Raw genomic sequence first — 20573 nt, 5'->3', positions numbered from 1 at the left:
CAATTTCCACTGTGAATGAGAAACTACAGGGTCCATAGTTCTTCCCGCGGCACTGCTCTGGGGTGACACTGTTCTTCTTTCCTATCCAATGTCATGATGACAGACACAGGAGGGGGTGGGGGGCACCAGCCAAGCCACCTCCATGGGCTCCTGGACATTTCACCTGCAGGCAGGTTGTGGCAGAGCCTGAAGAGGATGGGAGGGCAGCAGGCCCACCCCAGCAGTGGAGGACACCTTTCCGAGTCCAGCGGTCACGGCGTCTGGGTGCTAGTCAGGGTCAGGGTCATGGTCAGGGCAAGGCTCCGAGAGACCCAAGTTAGGGTTGGGGTTCAGGATGGGCTGGGAGTGGGGAATTGGGGCCAGGGTTCCGGTGATTAGGGATAAGCAGTGGCCCCCAGGTGTGTGCAGAGCCGGCAGGGGGGCCCAGCCGATCCCCAAGTCCTGCGGCCCCCCTTGTTACTAGACTGAGGCCCGCAGATATGCAGCCCCATCTCACGTCTCCCAGAGGTTAAAGCAAATTCAGGGCCAGGATCATTTGGTCACAAAGGCCAACTAGTGCCCCTTTCAAAGGAAAAAAGCACTCAGGGCAACGTCCAGGAGAGACCAGGCACTGGCTCCCAGGCATCGCCCTCCCCCACGGAGCCGCACTTAATTCTCAGCAACTATGTGTAACTGGGAGCAAAGGGCTGCCCACCAGGGAAGCCCCCCAGCCTCAGTTTTTACTGGGGGTCAGTTACATGGGCTGTAGCACCCATGCCACTGACCTCCGTCTCTCAGACTCCAGGCCCCAAACCTGCACCCCAGAGCAAAACACGTGTTCACAATAAATCACATTCTTAGGATAAATGTGTCTAACTGGTCCATGGCCCAAGGCCTCAGGCTCGTACTGAAGTATTGCCTGGAGCTTCCTGGAGGAGGATACAGGGTACCTCTGAGTTATATTGTGAGAGTGCACACACACGCACACACACACACACGCCCCTCTGCAAGGGAGAAAGAGAATCTGGAACACAGGCCTGAGATTTGGTTCGATCAGAATTTCAAAATTTAATACACAGTTAAGGATTTGGACCATGAAAAAGGCACTAAGTAGCTTTTGCCCCTGCTTATACTGGCTCTGGATTCACTTTAATTGGCCAGCATATCTCAGTGCCCTCAAACTGGGCACCCAAATGAATAATCTATTCCACGAGATGCACCAGCCTCTCAGGAATGGCCACGCCCCATCCACCGCGTGCATCGCATTCCTGGGCACGACCTCTGCCCTCCCCTCGCTCTGCCATCTGTGGCTTGGACAGTGGCCTGCTCTCACTCAGTGGCTACTTAAGGGGAGGGAGGCCAATTATTAAACAACCTAGCAGGGTTCAAGGGCTTTACACTGCGCTGAGCGCTCCCGGGGTTGGGGGGGGTCCAGTCAACCTTTATTTATGAAAACATGCAACCAGCCAGGTTTGGCCCCCAGGCTGTAGATTGCCAATTCCCCCTCTGGATCGTGGTACAGAGTTGAGGTAGAGAAGGAAAAGTATGGCAGATGCAGTGGAATAGGGACCGGCCCCAAGGATGCCTGGGAAGAAGTGTTCTCGGCACACACATGGCACCATTTCTCAGAGAAGCGCCTAAAGATTCCGAGGCTGCACAGCATCCTTTGCCGAGGAACCACTACTCTTATTGAGGCCCTAGGTGACCTGGAATTATTGAGGAGCATCCCAAGACGTGGTCTTCTCATCCCAAAGCACCAAACCCTCCCACCAAGGAAAGCCCCCAGTTCAGAATGTCCATGGCTGCCCCCACCTGGTCTCAGCACATTGCGACCTGGGCTTCCCCAGGGGTCAGAGCTCAGAAGGAAAAATGCACCTTACTCTTCCAGGGTCTGGCTCCCGCTCCTCTGGGACTGCCCATTATCAAGATAGAAGCCCTAATTGGAATAAAATTGAAACTTTGCAGGACTTCCCTGGTGGCACAGTGGTTAAGACTCCCCACTTCCAATGCAGGGGGCCCCGGTTCGATGCCTGGGCGGGGGACTAGGTCCCACATGCATGCCACAACTAAGAGTTCGCGTGCCGCAACTGAGGAGCCCACATGCCGCAACTAAGACCCGGTGCAACCAAATAAATAAGTATTAAAACAAAAGCAGGGACTTCCCTTGTGGTGCAGTGGCTAAGAATCCACCTGCCAATGCAGGGGACACAGGTTCGAGCCCTGGTCAGGGAAGATCCCACATGCCACGGAGCAACTAAGCCCGTGAGCCACAACTACTGAGCCCACGTGCCACAACTACTGAAGCCTGCACGCCTAGAGCCTGTGCTCCGCAACAGGAGAAGCCACTGCAATGAGAAGTTCGTGCACAGCAACGAAGAGTAGCCCCCACTCACCGCAACTAGAGAAAGCCCGCGTGCAGCAATGAAGACCCAATGGGGCCAAAAATAAATAAATAAATAAATTTTAAAAAAAGGAAAAACGAAAAACTTTGTCCCTTACTTCTGGCCTTGCCAAATCAGACCCTGAAGACTTCCTGAGCCATTAAAATTGTTAATATGGCCCAAAATACGTTAAAACTGGGACTTGAAGGAGGAGACCCATTACACAAGATGCATTAAGAGAAGGGGTGATTATCCCCCTCTTTCTCTAGCTATCAGTCCAAACTGGCCTGGTTTTCAACCCAGAAAGGACAAATGGCACCTCGTGGTGAACTGCTGTGACCTTAACCAGTGGTCAGTTAAGGCCTGTCCCAGCACAGCCGAAGTGGCACTGGCAGGCAGTGCTCCACTGGCCAGAATTCTGTTGTTACCATTTAGCTAACATATTCTATACAGGCCTTATTTCAGCAACCTCCAGCCTCTACTCACAGTCACGTTTGTTTAATAGATATATATATATACTAATTGTGATAAAATACAGGTAACATCAATCTTAGCTGGGTTGTTTCTCTCTCTCTCTCTCTTTTTTTTTTTGGCCACGTAGCTTAGTTCCCCGACCAGGGATCAAACCGGGCCCCCTGCAGTGGAAGTGTGGGGCCCTAACCACTGGATCACTAGGGAAGTCCCAATTTTAACTGTTTCTTTTCTCTTATTTTTAATTTAAAAAAATTTTTTTAATTTTATTTATTTGGTTGCACCCGGTGTTTGTTGCAGCAGTTGGACTCCTTAGTTGCGACCCTCAGCCTCCTTAGTTGTGGCATGCGAACTCTTAGCTGGCTGGCATGCATGGGGGATCCAGTTCCCTGACCAAGGATCGAACCTGGGCTCCCTGCATTGGGAATCTGGAGTCTTAACCACTGCTCCACTAGGGAAGTCCCTTAAGTTTTTTTTTTTAAGTGTACAATAATTCCTCACTTGACTGTCCAGGGGCAGCACACTACCCCCTGTGCCCGCGGAACGTGGAGGGCAGAGCCAGTGGATGCTTGGGCACAGAGCAGGGAGCGGTGGGCTGTGGTCCCAGCTGAGGTCCGGGCCTGTGCCCGTGGATCAGGTCACCGCAACGTCTAGGGTGACATAACACCTACGTCACGCGATGCTATCACCGGCCTCTGGCTCCTCCCCTGGCCCTGTCTGCTTTACGGGACTATCTGGGCCTGGGACCCGCATCCCTGGGCTGCCCCAGAGACCGGAGACGGCCGGTGCTGCGCGGCCTCCCGCTAGATGGCGCCACCGTCCCGCTCCGCCTCGCGGGAGCCCTTCCCCGAGTGGACGGCAGTCCGCGGGAGCTCCACCGCTCGGAAAGTAGCACAGCTACTCTGAAAGCCCCCTGCCAGGCCCCTCCCACCAACACACTGCCTCTGGAAATGCATGTCAGACCGTTATGAAAAAGAAACTGGAAGCAGCGGAGACCTCCTGCAGGAGGTGAATGATGAATAAACTGTACATCCAGAGCACGGAAAAGCATTCGGCGCAGAGAAAAATGGCCATCAAGCCGTAAGCACACGTGGGGAAACTGTTTTTTTTAATAAACTTATTTATTTATTTACGGCTGCGTTGGGTCTTCGTTGCTGCACGTGGGCTTTCTCTAGTTGCGGAGAGCCGGGGCTGCTCTTCGTTGGGGTGCACGGGCTTCTCATTGCGGTGGCTTCTCTTGTTGCGGAGCACGGGCTCTAAGTGCGTGGGCTTCAGTAGTTGTGGCTCGTGGGCTCTAGAGCGTAAGCTCAGTAGTTGTGGCGCATGGGCTTAGTTGCTCTGCGGCATGTAGGATCTTCCCGGACCAGAGCTGGAACCCGTGTCCCCTGCATTGGCAGGCAGATTCTTAACCACTGTGCCACCAGGAAAGCCGACACGGAGGAAACTTAATGCACATCTAAGTGAAGGAAGCCAGTCTGAAATGGCTGCATGCTGTGTGATTCTAACTCTATGACATTCTGGAAAAGGCAAAACTATGGAGATAATAAAATGATCAGTGGTTCCTAGGGCCTGGGGGAGAGGGAGGGATGAATAGGTGGAGAACAGAGAGTTTTTAGGGCAGTGAAACTACTCTGTATGATATTATAATGGTGGACACGTGTCATTGTACATTTGTCCAAACCCATAGGATGTACATCACCAGGAGTGACCCCTGATGTGAACCATGGGCTCTGGATGATGCTGAGGTGTCAGTGTAGGTCCATCGATTGTAACAAATGTCCCACTTGGGGGGGATGTTGATAGTGGGGGCACTGGGAGGCAGGGGGTATACGGGAACTCTGTACCTTTTTCTTAATTTTGCTGTGAACCTAAAACTGCTCTAAAAAATAAAGACTATTTTTTTAAAAAAGTAAATCAAGGGCTTCCCTGGTGTCACAGCGGTTAAGAATCTGCCTGCCAATGCAGGGGACACAGGTTCAAGCCCTGGTCAGGGAAGATCACACATGCCGCAGAGCAATTAAGCCCGTGGGCCACAACTACTGAAGCCTGCATGCCTAGAGCCCGTGCTCTGCAACAAGAGAAGCCACGGCAGTGAGAAGCCCGTGCACCCCAACGAAGAACAGCCCCCACTCGCCGCAACCAGAGAAAAGCCTGTGCAGAGCAACAAAGATCCAAAGCAGCCAAAACCAAAATAAATAAATTAATTTTAAAAAGGTAAATCAAGGTGGGAAGGAAAAACTCTGAAAAACTGGTTAAGAAAATATGAAGTCTGTTATGGTTTAGTGAAAACCCCATTTACCTGCCTAGGTGCACGAGTGGTCTGGACCCCATCCGATATCTCCTCCACCCAGACTCCGTTTCATGCTCCCACTTGCCCTCCTCCTTGTCCTCCGCAGCGGCCCCAACCTCTGCAGACACCCTCACCTGTCTTTGGACTCTCACTCTCTGCTCCCAGACTTTTGCTCTCCTAACCCCACCCCCTTCACCACTGCCCTCTGTGGGGGGCACCACCAAGCATCTGGGTGAGCATCCCCAAAGGTACCAACTGCTGGGTGTGTCACAGGCACCCCTGTTCCTGTCACAGCCTCTCCGGTGGCCTTAAGGAACCCTTCGTGTCCACATGGCTCTTTCATCTATCACCACCTCAAACCATCTTCCCAGCGGGTACTAACTCTTAATTGATTTAAGCTCAAAACAGACAAATAGGCGAACAGAAAAGACTAAGAGACACAAGACCAAATGGTCAGACTATGAACCCAAAAGAATCCAGTATCAGAAATCAACAAATCCTCAAAAAGGATCAAACTCAAATTCTTACCATGCTCCCAACAGACAAGAGCCTAGAGCACAGGACCTTGGATCTGCTGGGGGCCAGGGCACGTCAGGAGGGCGCTACCTGGAGCAGGTGCCCAGGACCTGAAGACAAGGGTCGGGGTGGCAGAACCGTCGGGGGAGATGATCAGGGGATGATTTTATTCCAGCTACAGCAACAGGAGGAAGGTTCACTAACAAGAAACATCACAAGGAGAGGCAGTGGCTGGGGTTTTCCAGAGGCAGGTGATCAAGGAAGTCACGAGGAAGAATGAGGGGGTCTGGCACGTGAGAGGGCAACACAGCCTTTCAGGGTTGGCCTGTTCTGGGCTTGCAGCAGGGTGCAATCTCGGGCATGGGGCTCAGATAAATTCAGTATCGTCATCCTGTCTCGGTTCTCCTGCGTGTGTGGTGGACTGAGTGAGTGCTCTTGGTGCTGCTACGGGTCTGGCTGTGTGTGTGTGTACGCGTGTGTGTGTTGCAGGGTCTGTGTCTCTCCCGACGCTTCTGTAAGTTAGGGAGTGTGTTTTGCATTGCAGGGTTATATCCATTTCGGTGCCCCGAGCTTGGTGGTATCGTGTGTGCTGCTGAGGGGTTTTTTTTGTTTTGTTTTTTTGCGGTGCAGCCTGTGCGATCTTAGTTCCCCAACCAGGGATCAAACCCGTGCCCCCTGCAGTGGGAGCTTGGAGTCAACCACTGGACCGCCAGGGACGTTCCTGCTGAGTCTGCTCTGTCTGTGTGTGTCTCGCAGGGTGAGTGTGCTTCCCTGTACACACGTTTGCTTCAGCGTGTGCGTCTCTCCTGGTGTTTCACTGGTTCTTCTGGTCCATGTGTGCGGTGTGGCAGGGCTTCTGTCTCAGCATTTCTGTGTTTGTGTTGGCGGGACTGTCCATTTCCGTCTGGGGGGGTGAGTGTACCAGTGGTGAGTATCTCTGTTTTTCTTTGGGTCTGGTTGTAGGTGTGGGTATGTTTCAGTGTGTGTGTCTGTGTGTCTGTGTGCATGCATGCGTGTGTGTGTGTGTGTGTGTGTGTGTGTGTGTGTGTGTGTGTAGGTGTAGCTCTGCCTCTGTGTGATATGTTCTCCGTCCCCGCCTGAAAGCCGGCAGGGCTCAGGCCTTCTCCAGTCCCACATTCCTCCCGCTCCTTTGTGCTCTGTGCTACAAAAAATATTTGCGTTTTCCACGACTCATAATTTTTCCTCCTCAATAGCTACCAGATGTGGGTCCTGTGGTCCTCGTCCCCATGGCAACGGAAGTTCCAGCAGCCGCGGTTCCCTTTTGTGGCGCCTGCCCTGGGAGCTAGCACTGCTGCAGGCCTATGGGGGTGGGGAGGGGGTCCCGGCAGCTCCCTCTCCAGGCGGCTACCGGATCATCGGGGGGGGGTTTCTTGGGCCAGGTCCTGCCTGGTCTCCAGGCCACAGCATCTGGCCCCCAGGGTGGCAGGGCTGGCTGCCGGAAGTGCGGGAGGTGCTCCGGCTCTGTGAGGCACCCACACAGAGGGGCTCCTGAAGCTCAGGGTCTTGGATGCCTGGAGGCTCCCAGAGCAGGCGGCGGAGGGGCCTCAGGAAAGGCCTGGCCGATGCGACAGCTCTGGTTGCCCCACACAGTGCTGATCCAGGCCAGGGAGCAGGCGAGCTGGAGCAGGGGCTCGGGGGTTGGGGAGCGGCAGGGTGGCACATGGTGGGGGGGGGTACACGGCACGACTGTGGTCCAAACCACCTCACTGCCCTCCACCACCTTCCTCAGCCACTGCCCTGCCCTTGCTGAGCCCAGCTGGGCAGCTGCCCCTCCTGGCTGATGTTAAGCCTGTGTTCTTAGCCCCGGCAGCCAGCATGGCCTGGTGCCAGAAGGGATGAGGCTGGCCAGGCGCAGGGCCATGGCTGGGAGGGTGCCCAGCTGGCTCGAGGGAAGGTGCGTGCCCCGGGGATAGGGAGTCTGCCTTCCACGTGCTGCCTGACCGGGCAGATGCAGGGACTAAGGCCACGGGAGCCACGCCAGATGTCCCACCTGTGCCATGAGGCCATCTCCACTCAGGTGGCTCAGCCCCTGTACATGTCACTGATGTTTACCTCCATGTGGCATCTGGCCAGAGGGCAAGAGACTTGCCAGGTGAGATCCCTGAGCTGCCAGCAATGGTCAGACTCTGGTCGTGCTGGGGCCTGTGGGGCGGGGGTGGGGAGATAAATGGAGACTCATGGCAGAATCTCCTGATCGAAAGAGCTGGCAGCAAAAGGTGAGGAAGAGGCCTGCTAGGCAGAGGCAGGGAGATGGGAGGAGCCCAGATGGACGAGGGACAGCGGACACGGTAAAAAAGTGAGGATTTGGAGCTCAGGAAGGTCACTTGCGAGGCCATCCTGAGGGCCAGAAGCCGTGAAGACATTAGGACAAATGGCCACAGAAAGACGGCCAGGCCAGAGTGGGAGCAGGCCGAGGTTGGGTGGGGGAGCGGGGGGGCACTGCCAGCAGGGCCAGCCAGGGCTCTGGGCCAGGCGGGCTCTCCCCCTCCCCCCACCTCTCGGGCTGGGAGAGTTTCCGGCTGAGGACAGGGAGCCCATTGAGATGGACAGCGGGGCTCTGTGCGGTGCCAGACTGTCTTGTTTGTGTCAGATGCGGCCCGGCTGGAGGCTGTGCCCGTGGCCTGCTGCCCCCTGGCCCCAGCCTCTGACCCACCCCAGCCACACCAAACAGCTCGAGGCTCCAAGTGTAACAGCAGTGGGCAGTGGGGAAGGTGCAGGACAGAAGCAGCCCCATGCGCTGGCTCCTTCCTCGTAGCCAAGGGTGCCACTCTATCTGCTCCTACACACCCTTCATCCCATGTTGCCAGTCCAGGATGGGGTGGGCCGAGGTGGGTGCCCAATAAACTTGATAAACAGGTGAAGGATGGGCAGATGGACATGACCCACTTCCAACGTGGTCCTGGGAGACCCACACCTGGAATCCCAGTCTCCACTTGGGTCGAGGGGTCCTGGCACAGTTTCTTTTGGGGGGACATCCTCGTCAGAGGCCCAGCAGATAGGAAGCAGTCAGAACACGGGGAGAAAAAAGGCACTTTATTAAGAAAGCTTTGGCCAAGCCCCTGCCGGGAGGAGCCCATCCTGGGGCACCCGGATGGGGTGGGAGCAGCCCTGCCGGGGGCCTATAAATACATCTCCACAGGCCACTGGAGTTGCCCCTCGGATTCCCAGGCATGTGGGGTGGTGGGAGGCCATCAAAACCAGCTCGACAGCGGAGGGGCCAGGGCTGGGGAGGCTGGGGCTGGGAGAGCGTGGGTGGGGCTGGGGTGGGTGGGGAGACAGCCAAGCCTCCTGAGGAGCAGAGACCAGCCCTCCTCCCCAGGCTCTGGTCAACCAGATGCCCTGGGGCTCGGCCAGTGGAAGTAGCCTCTGGCTAGGGTCACAGAAGGGAACCTCCAGCCAGAGGCGCCAGGCCCTGGCCAGAGAGAGGCTGCCAGGGTGGAAGTGCTTCTGGCCTCAGCCAGTGAGAAGGTGACCCAGCCAAGGCACTCTTGGCCAGTGAGAGGTGTTCTTTAGGCAGAGCCCTCCTACCCTTGGCCTTTGAGACCCGGGCTGGTGGGAGCCCTCCACAGGCAGGCCATGGGAAGGGAGGGGCCAGCAAAGCGTCTGTCAGGCCTTAGCCACTGGGATGGGGCTTCCTGCCCGAGCGCGGGACCCCATCCAGGAGGGCCGTTGAGCCTGAGCCAGTGAGACGCAGCCTCCCGCCAGACTGCTCTGGGCTGGGGCCCCCGCGGGAGACGCCGGGCGCGCACGGGACGCGGGGTGGCAAGCAGCGCTGCTAAGCCGAGGAGCTGCAGGCACGGCGGGGCCGACCTACTACTACAGGGTGGGCGCGCTCACCCGGCCCGGCTCGCCCGCCACCTCCCGGCTCTTCTTGCGAGGCGGCTTCTGGATGGGGGTCTTCTTTCGGGGGGTGTCGGATCCGGGCGCGCCCGCTGCCGTCTTCTCGGGCCCTGGGGCCTCGGGCGCGGTGGGCGCGCGGGCCGGCGAGGCGGGAGGCACCGAGCGCTTGGCCTTCTGCGGCGGCGCCGGCTTCTCTCGGGGGCCCTGCGTGCCCACGGCCCCCTCGGCGCGGCCCAGGCTGCGAGTCTTGTCGCGCAGCTCGGCGGCCAGCATGGAGGCGGCCTCAGGTGCGCTGCGCGGGGGGCCGCCAGCGTCCGTGGGCTCTGAGAGGCCCGGGCCACGGCCCCGCGCCCGAGCCCGGGGCGGCGAGGGTGCGGCGAGGACCGGCCCCTCCTCGGCCAGCCCCGGGGGCCGCGGCGTCGGGTCGCGGGCCCTGGGGCTGCAGGGCTCGTCCGGCCGCGCCGACGTGTCGCTGGGCGTCCGTTTCCTCTTGCTGGGGCTGGGAGCGGCCTCGGGGCCCGCGGGTGGCGGCGACGGCGCACGCGCGGCGGCGGCACCGTGCTTGCCGTGGATCCAGGACACCTTGGGCTTGGTGGCGGGGTCGGGCGGCGGCGGCTTCCTGCGCTCGGGCGATGGCGAAAGCGACAGACCTCGGGCCTCGCCCCGGACCCGGGCCGGCCGGGCCTCGCGCCGGGCCACACGCGCATACAGCGCCCCGCCGGGCCCGTCCCCGCTCGACGCCGACCTCTCGCTGTCGGAGGACGCGCGGAGGGGCGTGGCCTCCTCCGCGGTCGTAGTCACCGGTGCAGGGGACGAAGCCAGTGCCTCGGCAGGGGCAGGGACAGGGGCTGGGGCGGAGGGGACCTCCGCGTCCCGGCTCTCGGTTGCCGCCTCTGACAAGGGAAGAGCGGGGTGGTCACCTCCTCCGGAAAGAGCTTGGCCCTCCAGCCTCCAAGAGCAAACCCTCGCTGGCGCCCCACCTCCCCTCCTCTTCCCGCCCCAGCTGGCGCTCAGTCGCCGTGGCATCCAGACATGCCTGGCACATTCACTGCACTGACCACAAACTTAGCTCAGAGCCCCAGGGGCGGAGCGCTGGGGTAGTGGGGCTCATTCCTGGGTTGCAGCCCCAACTCGGCCTGGACTCGCAGCCCTCCCCCACCACATCTCCAGCCTGGGGGGCCACCATCACCACATTTGACCCTCGATTCATAGTCCTTCTTTAAGAGAAAGGCCTTCTAAGGCTCAGAGGTTAGTCACCTGCCCAAGGTCATTCACGGGGATGGTCTGGGGAAGAGAGAGGCCAGGAGCCCAGCTATTCAGGTTGCTTCTTGATGTTTGTGAGCCAAGGCTTCAGGTGAAAGTGTGTCCCCATATCCTGCAAACCCCATTTCCTGTCTCCTCTGCCACCTCCTCCCCAGGCCCAGAATTTTCTCTGCCTTGTCTCCCCAGAAGTGAACCTGGGCTGTGGCTACCTCCCCAGACCCTACCCCAGTCTGGTGCTGGGCAGCAAAGAAGCCCACTCTGCAACCTCAACTGTGTATCCACCCCCCAGTTAACAGCATCACTAGCCCTTCCTCCCCATGCTGCCTGTCCCGCAGAGCACAGAAATTTCAGCTGGAACCTTTCACTGGGTCAGAGTGAGAGGGGTCTTCACCCCAAGCAGAGGGGTACTCACCCTCGTGGGGTACACAGTATACGGGGCCTTCATCTGTGGTGTCAAACGAGGAGAAGGAGGCCCGGGAAGACCATGATGGCGAGGGCTGCTCCAGCCCCGAAGGCGGCTCCAGGAAGCTGCAGTTGAGCGTGTTATCCAGGTCGTGATGGGCCACTGGAGAAGGAGGGAGGCATAGCTGCCAGGGGCCCCGCCTGCCCAAGCCAGTGCCCTCGCCAGCCCTCTTGCCACAAATGATGGAGGGACCCAAGCCAGCCCTACCCCAAGATAGTGGATGGGACAGGCAATTCAACAGGCTAGTGTATGGCCAGGGAGCTGAGCAAAGTCGGGCCGAAAGTTGAGAAAAGAGAGAGCACCGGGTTGGGAGAGGCCATCAGGGCCTCCAAGCCATGCTTCAGACCCTGTCTTGCAGCAGTTTTTGAATGCAAATGTGCAGTGGTGAAGCCACCCTTTGCCTCAGCCATCTCAGCAGGCTGCACCCCTAGGCACGGCCTCCACAGACGTAGACCCCACAACGGGGGAATCCCAGAGGCTGGCCAGCCTGTCCCCCTCTCACAAATGGGATGTGGGTTCCAGCCCCCACATCGGTGCCCATAGATCCCACTCAGCTGAGTGGGCCCAGGGGTTTTCTCAGCTGTCTGTATCTTTACCTCCCAGGAGACTTCATCTCCCCATGCCCCTCATCTTTGGAAACAAGTGGGAAAGACGCAGAGAGACTCCACCCCGGTGTGAGTCAGTGCAGGCAGAAGGAGAGAAGCAGCATCGCCCCGCACCCAGCCCCGTCCTGAGGTAGGGTGGGGGCCGAGGGACCAGTCTGCCCAGTTTCCAGGAAAGACCCAGGGCACAGCTGGGGATCCCGGCCGGGGACGGGTCTTCCTGTGGCAGGGCATTCCCACTCATAGGTGCCCGCGTCCACCTGCGGCTCGCATCAGGACTGACAGTGTACTCACTCCCACAGACTGCGGGGGCCTGCCGGCCGCGGATGTCCAGTCCACACTGCCCCACCACACCACACATGCAGTCACTCACAGTCACCGAGACAGGGCCCACACCTGCCCGCACACGTAGGACCTCTGCCTTCCTCCAGGGCTCCCCTGCATCCGCATTCCTTTTTTCCTCCCCCTGGTCGCACCACCCCACGCCCCCACATCGACACTCAAGGCCCCGCAGTTCCTACACCGACCCCGTCACACCCATTTCCCAACAGCCTCCTGCGTCGGGGAGTGTTCCCCGGAGACTCCTTACCTACGTCATCCTTACCTACGACCTTGGGCAGCTTCTGCCTGCGGAGTGGGATCCGGGGCAGCTTCATGCTGATGCGGCTGAAGCGCCCGCATAGGCGCTGCGGCGCCTTCTTCCTCCCAAGCGAGAGCTCCCTGCGGGGGCGGGGTCTGAGCGAAGGGGCGGGGCCGTGCCTGTGCCAGAGGGGCGGGGCGAGCCCGTGGGAGCCCACCCACAGGGAGGGAGGGGCCTGATAGGAGGGGCGGGGCCTAAGGCTGGGGAGGCCCAAGGGAACAGAACCTCAGGGAGGCGGGGCCTGAGCTAACGAAGGGCGGGGCCCCCCGGGGCGGGGCTGGGAAGGGCGCGCCGCCGTGCAGACCCCGCGCGGCCGGAACCGGAGAAGGGAGGGAGCTGGAAGCCTCACCCGCGCGCGGGGTCCTTGCCGCGGCAGGCGCAGCAGCAGCCGAGCAGCGAGAGCAGCAGGCCGAGGAGCAGGGCGAGCAGCGCGCCCGCGCCCATCACGCCCTTTCGCTGGTTGGTCTCTGTGGGGGTCACAGGGTCAGCGAGGTGCCGGCAGCCCCCGCGTCCCCGCCGGGTCGCCCTCACCCACTCACCCAGGCGGCAGGCACCGGTGACCGGGTCGCACGAGTCCTCGTGGCAGCTGCAGGCCTGGGCGCAGTCCACGCCGTGGAGCCCGGGCGGGCAAGTCAGGTTACAGCTGCGGGGGCGCGAGGTCAGTGAGGGGCATGGGGTCTGGGAGCGCCAAGCGGCCCTCGGTTACGCCTCCCGCCCTCGCCCCCGCGGCCAGCCAGCCCCGGACCCGGGTTCTCCATTCTCTAGGGACTGTAGCACACACTGAGCGATCAATGTTTTGGAAACGTGTGCACTCCAGTGGGACGGAGTCTGGGGGACGGGCCGTGTACACTGGCCGCAGTGCCCATTGCTGGGGCTGACTCTTCTGTGGGGGGAAAAGGGGCTGCCAGACGAGACCCTTGGCTGTACGTGGAGATCCCTGCTCATTCCACATCATCTCCGGGTCACCTCAGCCCTGCAGCCCTCAAGGAGCCCACTGGCCACAGGCTGACCTGGTCGCCAGATCCCGCTCGAGCGCTGGCTCCACCCCAGGGCAGGAAGCTGCCCCAAAGAGCCTGTTGTCGCTCCCTAGCTGAAGTATGGGGGCCAAGGCTGAGGGGCCAAGCCTGGGTCCCGCCTGGTCGGCCAACGCAGCAGCACCTGGGGTCTGGCTGGAGCCCAGTGCCGGATACAGACCCCTCAAACCCCTTGGGTCCCCGGGCACTCACTGGGGCCCGTGGACGCCCGGGCTGCACAGGCAACGTCCCGACTGGAAGTCGCAGTGGCCGCTGCCGCAGTCGGCGCACACGAACGCGCAGTCCTCTCCGTAGGTGCCATTGCTGCACTTGGTCTCACACCTCGGAACGCGGGGAGGGGCGTCAACGGAAACAGGGCAAACGACCCTTAAGCCCACAGAGCCCTCCGCGGAGGGCAATCGGGGGAGGCCGGCTGGGGGCTGCGTGCCTGAGGCGGACACGGGTTGCTCACCGGTCACCGATCCAGCCCGCGTTGCAGCGCGTGCACTTGCCGGTGACGTGGTTGCAGGCGTGCCCGTCGCGACACGGCGGGCAGCGGTGGCCGCAGCCCTCGCCGTAGAAGCCGGTGGCGCACGGCTGGTCGCACTTGGTGCCGTTCCAGCCGGGCTCACACGTCAGGCAACGGCCCTCGGCCACCGTGCATGGCTGCTGGCCCTTGCACTGGCCGCATCTGGGGAAGGGTTGGGAGGCTAGGCGGGGTCCCGGCCGCCTCACCCCGGCTCCCTCGGCGCCTGCCCCTCCTCTCCCTCCCCGGCCGGGGCCCGCGCTTACCGGCGGCGGCAGCCCAGGCCGTAGAAGCCGGCAGGGCAAGGCTCGCGGCAGTACTTGCCCCGGTAACCGGGCTCGCACGCGCACGTGCCGTCCACCGGATGGCAGCGGCCGCGGAAGCACTGGCAATAGCGCTCGCAGCGCGCGCCGAACGTGCGCTCGCGGCACTGGCAGCGGCCGCTCTGTTGCTCGCACGGCGACGTGTTGCAGGCACACTGGTTGTTGCAGCTGCGGCCCCACCAGCCTGCGTGGCAGAGGCACGCGCCCGTCTGTGGGTCGCAGCGCGACGTGGCGCTGCAGTAGCACGCGCTGGCGCACTGTGGGCCCCACCAGCCAGGCTCGCAGCGACACGCGCCGCTCCGCGGGTGGCACGCGCCGTGCTGGCATTGGCACGCATGCTCGCAGCGTGCGCCCCAGCGCCGCGCATGACATGTACACTGGCCCGTCACGTCCTCGCACTGCCCGTGTGGGTGGCAGACACACAGCTCCTTGCAGTCGGGACCCCAGAACTGGCGCGGGCACTCTGCAGAGCGAGCGGAGAGGGTGGGAGGCCCAGGTGCTCGCGAGGGGGCCCAGACCCAGCCCGAACCTGCCCGCGTCCAGCCCCCCGCCCCCGGGGACCCGCTCCCGACTCAGGCCCCGCCCATCTCTGGGATCCTGCTCCACTGCCCCCACCCCCGCCACAATCCGCGCTCACTGGTGTCGCAGTTGGCACCGAAGTAGCCATGGCGGCAGCGGCACTCGCCCGGCCGCACGCACACCTCGTTCTCCGAGCACGTGGAGTTGCCTTCGCACACAGCTGCGGACGAGACGCGCCCAAGTTGTCGCGAGTTCAGCCCCCACACTATCCCTCCTCTCCGTGACCCCGCCCCATGCCCAAGTCCCAGGGTGCCCTACTCACCGATCCCACACTCGTCCCCCTGCTGCCTCCAGCCGGCGCAGCAAGTGAGCTCCTGGGAGCTGCAGGCAGAGAGAGGGCGCCTGAGCTCGGGACCCACTCCTAGTCCTCGCTGGGCCCCCCAGCAACCTCCACCCTGCCCTAGGGAGGTGGTTATCAAGGCCCTGCTCTGTGCCCGGCACTGCTGTAGGTTCGGGAGACTCGAAGCCAATAAGACACAAATTCCAGCCCTCTAGAGCAGACACTGGGAGGCGGCAGATGGCAGACCACCTCCAAGAACTTCCCAGTTCCCTCTACAAGGGGTCTCGCCACTCCTCCTGATCTGTGCCCTCTTCCCCCATCCACTAGGCCAGAGAAGAGACCCCACATGTCCCAGGAGGGGCAGCAGTGAGGTGGGGGTGGGGCAAAGGTCCCTGGGCCTCCAGGACCTGCTCAGGCATGGAGGTCTAGGGCATCCCTGGGGGTGGGGGTCTGGCCAGATGGGTGTCAGGGATCCAGATATGATGTGACTTGGGCAGTGCCAGGACTGGCTGGGCCCGGTGGGCACATCTGGATGCCCAACTGGAGCACCAAGGCAGATGGGTAGCCTCTGAGCGTGGTGGACACAGCGAGGTGTCCACTTGGAGAGGGGCAACGTACACCCAGGGAGTCCTCCATCCGAGTAAGGAAAGTAAAACTGAGGGCTGCAGAGCACCAGGGCGAGACTTGGGCTGGAGGAAGGCAACGTTAGAATGTCCTCTCCGTGAAATTTCATAAAATCTTGTTTAATTTTATTTGGCTTTACAAGGTACAGTAGGAGGTAAAAAATTTATGTGTCCCATATCAGGGTAGTGCAGCCTCCCAAGCCCTGGGCTTATGGGGTATGTAGACACAAAGGTTTGGGGGCCCTGCCCAAGTGAAGCCATGGCCACTGGTGAGGGCCATGAGGGCTGAGGTGGGGTGTGCCCACACTGTGGGGCAAAGGAGGCTGAGAAGGAACAGACACTCAGGCTGCAGTTCTGCAGGGTCCCATCAGACCTAGAACTTCAGCCAAATGCTAAAGGCACACAGCCACCATTCACACTTCAGAGAAAAGGAGAGGGCCTCTTGGGATGTGACTCTAGAACCGGGATGTGGTGATCGGAGGAGGTGGGAGGGGCCTGAGGACCCTGGGGTGGGGGTGGGATGGCCTGAGAAGGGAAAGGCTGCAGCTGCCCCATATCACACCCCTCAGAAGATGCCCCCCAACCGTTCCCAGCTCAAAATGATCACCACACTCTGGATGGGGCCCCCGGACTCCAAGGGAGCCCCCTCTCCCAGAAAGGGCTGGATTCTCCTTTGGGCCAAAGATATGGGACCTGGGGAACGGGACCCATAAAACCCCAAACTTCAAGGAATGGGCCAGCTTATTTTCCACAGATAAAACTGGAAACCAGAGACAGGAACTCTAAGCAGGCCTGGATTTTCTGGCCCCCATTGTCCCCACCCACCCAGCTCCGAGATGGCCATCTGTAGGGAGACCCAGTTCCAATGGCCCATCACCCTCCTGCCTCTTCTGCCAGTCTGAACCCAGGTCTCTGGATGGAGAGCCTCTGTAGAGGTCCCTCCTGCAGGCAGCCTCACCAGATGGCCTGCTGGGATGGCCCAGGAACACTGACCACCTTCCATCCTGGACGACCTGGCTGCATGGCTCTGTAATCAGGTTGGGAGCCTGGTTTTAGGGCCACACTAAGTTGGATTGGATGCCTGGGTCTGCCACTTGCTGTGTGACCTTGGGCACAGAACTTTACCCCTCTGAGCTCCAGCTGCTAAATCTGTAGAATGGGGCCCATAGGTTTGGCAGAAGGATTAAGAGAGTCAAGATGTGTCCAGCACAAACTATGAGCTCAGCCGAGGCTGTGCTGTGAGCTCCAGCTCATGCTGAGCAGGCTCTAGGAAGTCCCTGAGTTCACCTGGGCCCCCTAGCATGGCTGGTGCCCAGGCCCCACTCAACAGAGCTAACAACCCTGCTCCCCGACAGGACAGAGCCCACATGGATGATGAGTCTGTGGGACTTTTCCTTCTGGGACGGGCTGGCAGAAAAGGCTGGGCTAGGTTGGCAGGCCCATTTTCCCAGATCTTATGAAAGTGAGATGACAAGAAAGATGGCCCAGTGCAGGGGTAGCTACTACACAAGGGCAGGACCCTGGGGTGTCAATCCAGGCCCCTCAGCAAGCAGGCTGTGCTGCAGGCTGCCCCCTCCATAGATCACTGTTACTGCAAATGAAGCTGCGGTGATTTAAACCTTCATCTTGAACCTGTCCAAGCCACCTCGGCAAAGCTCCCCAAGAGCACTGCCTGCTCACTGTGCCAGTGTCTGTCCCATTCTCTCCCCAGTCCAGACAGGAAGCTCCTCTGCCTCCACGCCCCCTGGGACTCCATGCCTGCCCCACTCTCCTCCTTCCCCCCTGGGCACCCCTCCCCTGGTTTCTGCCCCACCCCCCACCTCCCTCCCCTGCTCTGTCCACTCTAGATCCCTGGAGAAGCTCCCTAAGTCCCATCGAGACACTGACAATGCCTCGGAGGCCTCGAGGGGGGCCCTCCTCCCCACTAGCCCCCCCCACCCCGAGTCTTCTCCATCTCAGGGTAAAGACTGTCCTTCCAGGCTGGGAGGCTGGGAGGGGACTCTGCTCTCTCCCAGAGTGGATCAACTGAGAAACACGCCAGCTCTACCTTCCAAACTGGATCTAGGATGGGACAGGCCACTTGTCCCCCGCCCAGCCTTGTGAGAGCCACCCTCACCCTCCCTGGTTCTCTCCCACCTTCTGCCCTCCTGCCCCCGTTCATCTGCCACCTGACAGCCAACCCAGGTCACATCCTGCCCCTCTTCTGTGCAAAGCCCACAGGGGTTCCCATCGCCCTGTGGCCTCTCCTCCACCATCCCTGTCCCAGCTCCCAGGGCTCCTTCCTGTGCTTCCAACAGGCCCTCTGCACTCAGGACCCTGCCCCAGATGCCACCCTGCTCTGCCTCCTCTCCCACGGGCCTCTCTCACTCATCATTTCCCACTGGGTCTCCCCAACTGAACACCTCCTCCCCAGCCCTTGCCAGATGTCAGATGATTTGCTGTAAGTCTCCTCCACACAGGACAGCTGTATCCCTGCACCAACAACAGGCCTGCACACAGTGAGTGTATGGGATTTTACTGACTGAGAGCTGCTCCCTGCCCTAGTCCTCCTGCCTCCGGGGGGAGGGAACGCTAGTGGGAGCCTGGCAAGGCCCAGCCTTGGGAAGGTAATGAAGAGATGGTCCAGACCCTGGGGGGGATGGGGGAGTGCCGACTTTCCCATTAACCAGCTCCACACAGGATCAGAGTCATCTCTCCTCTACCACCACCAACCCCACTGGACAGGAGTATGGACTGGCCCAGAAAGGTTAAGCGTTGTGCCCGGGGCCACTCAGATGGGGAGAGGTGGCACCAGGATCTGAAACCCAACCCAGGCTCTTGGCTACGGGAACAGGCCGCCTGATGGAACATCTCGGGGAGAGGGGGAGTGGAGCAGGCTCCGGACAGCTCTGGCCTGCCATCGGATCCCCCGACCCCCCACCCCCGGCACGGACCCCCACAGGGAAGGAGAGCCGAGGCGGAGGGACAGGGCCGGCGACGATCGCGCCCTCCCCCTCTCCAGGCGGCCCCGCCCGCCACGGCCGCTGCATTCCTGGGGCCGGGGAGGCCCGGGAGGCCCGGGAGGCGGCGGCGTCGGCGTCGATGTGAAGCAGATGGCGGGCCAGGCCGGCCCCCGCCCCAGAGGCGGGGCTCGCAGCGGGGAGGGGTCTGCGCGCCTCGGGATCCGAGCTCGGAAACCCCGCGCGGCCCCTCACAGCCCCTTGTCTGCCGCGACCGCCTGCCCCCGGACGCGGCCTCCCTGGGTCCTGCGGCCCAGGGCGCCCCCACCGCACCCGCCAGGAGCCCGTGATGCTTCTCCAGCTTCCCGCCTGCCTGGCGCCCCCCGCCCGCGCCAAGGCACCCCCTCACGCCGGCTCCTCGCCCCCGCGCGGAGATGCCCTTGACCTCGCAGTGGCCTCTGACAGACCGACCGGGTCCTCCGACTCCTGCGCCCACTCCTGGGTCCTGGCTTGCGCTCTTCGACCTCCGGGCAAGGTCCTGGGCCCGGCGCCCTCCGTCAGGGCCTGTCCCCTCCTGTCCCACACTGGCTTCCCCAGCCCGGCTCCTCGTGGCGCCCACCTCTGCGCCGCCCCTCTGCACCCCGTATCCCCACCCGGGAGTCCCCCATCCTCCCGATGCCGGCGCACGTCATTGTCCTTTCTATTCCCGCTTCTGGGTCACTCTGAGCTCAGGCTCCTCGACGTCCACCTCCATAACCACCCTCTTCCCACCCGCGCCCGCTCTTTCTAAGACACAAATCTGTCCTTCCGACTCGCCTGCCTCAAGACCTCCGCGGCTCCCTCTTCTCAGGAGCCTCGCTCCATCTCTCCTGGACGCTCACCCTCCCTCCATCACGGCTCGAGCCACACTCGTGTGTCTGGGCCCTTGCACATGCCATGCCATGGGCTTGGAATGAGCTTCCCGTCTTCTTACGGCCTTCACAATCCGGCCCAAGGGTCCCTTTTCCTGGGTCTGAAATCTCGGACCCCGTGTGTCAGCCCTCTGGGCGTCCGCTGCCCTCCGCTCTACCCTCGCCCGCTTCTCGCCCGGGGTATCCTCGGACGCACCGTCGTGGCCCGGCGCCCGGGCTCGGCCTGGAGCGGAGCCGGCGTCGGCGAGGGCGGCCCGAGGGGCCCGCGCGTTTGGCTCAGGGAGGTCCTGGGCGCCCCCTCCCCCCGGCCCCGGGCGTCCCTCCGGCCCCCTCCCCCAGCCCGGCCGGCTCCTACCCGGGCGCGCGGCACACGTTGCGGCCGCGCGGGCTCAGCTCCTGGGGCGCCGCGGGGCCGGGCAGCAGCCAGAGCAGCAGCAGCAGCGGCGGCAGCGGCGGCGGCGGCCCCCCGGCTCCCCGGCGCCGCGCCGGCCCGGCCCCCCGGGGCCCTGCGCCCTCCATGCGGCGCGGGGCAGGCGCGGGGCGGGCGCGGGCGCGGGTGCGGCCGCAGCGAGAGCGGCCGGAAGCGGAGTGCGCGGCCGGGCGGGGGGCGGCAGGAGGGGCGCCGGGCCGGGCAGGAAATTCCACATCGGCTCCCTGATCCAGGGCCAGCCGCGGCCGGCCAGGCGGCAGCGCCCGCCCCGCGCGCCAGACCCCACCCTCCGGCCGCGCCACCGCCCCTCCGCGCGGCCCCCGCCCCCACGCGGCCGCGCGCAAACTTGGGGGCGAACTTGGAAGGGGCCCTCCCGAGGAATCACCGGTCGCCTTGCCTTTCCCTCCCTTCCCCAGGCACCCACCAGAGAAGCGGCCCCTGCGCGCTCCCGGCGAGGCCAGGCCCGGGGCGGGAAGCGGGTGG

The 20573-nt window shown here is 61.9% G+C and overlaps 1 protein-coding gene across 2 annotated transcripts; it reads right to left on the bottom strand.

The window, feature by feature from the left end:
- Nucleotides 1–8679: 8679 nt before the first annotated feature.
- SCARF2 (scavenger receptor class F member 2) lies at nucleotides 8680–20194 on the bottom strand (the record flags this gene model as incomplete). Of its 2 annotated transcripts, none has more annotated exons than XM_079717287.1 (11): nucleotides 8680–10391; nucleotides 11174–11326; nucleotides 12431–12546; nucleotides 12816–12933; nucleotides 13006–13109; nucleotides 13693–13821; nucleotides 13952–14170; nucleotides 14272–14791; nucleotides 14966–15067; nucleotides 15170–15228; nucleotides 20016–20194. In XM_079717287.1, 11 exons carry the CDS (start codon nucleotides 20177–20179, stop codon nucleotides 9475–9477), a joined length of 2601 nt encoding a protein of 866 aa, XP_079573413.1. In that variant the 3' UTR covers nucleotides 8680–9474. The 2 variants fall into 2 exon arrangements, with proteins under 2 accessions (XP_079573413.1, XP_079573414.1); XM_079717288.1 differs by having other exon boundaries at nucleotides 12431–12561; nucleotides 20016–20179.
- Nucleotides 20195–20573: the final 379 nt, after the last annotated feature.

Source organism: Hyperoodon ampullatus (assembly GCF_949752795.1).
Source record: "Hyperoodon ampullatus genome assembly, chromosome: 13".
Taxonomy (NCBI): domain Eukaryota; kingdom Metazoa; phylum Chordata; class Mammalia; order Artiodactyla; family Ziphiidae; genus Hyperoodon; species Hyperoodon ampullatus.
The sequence above is the reverse complement of the archived record's forward strand: the minus strand, read 5'-3'. Positions and strand labels throughout refer to the sequence as shown.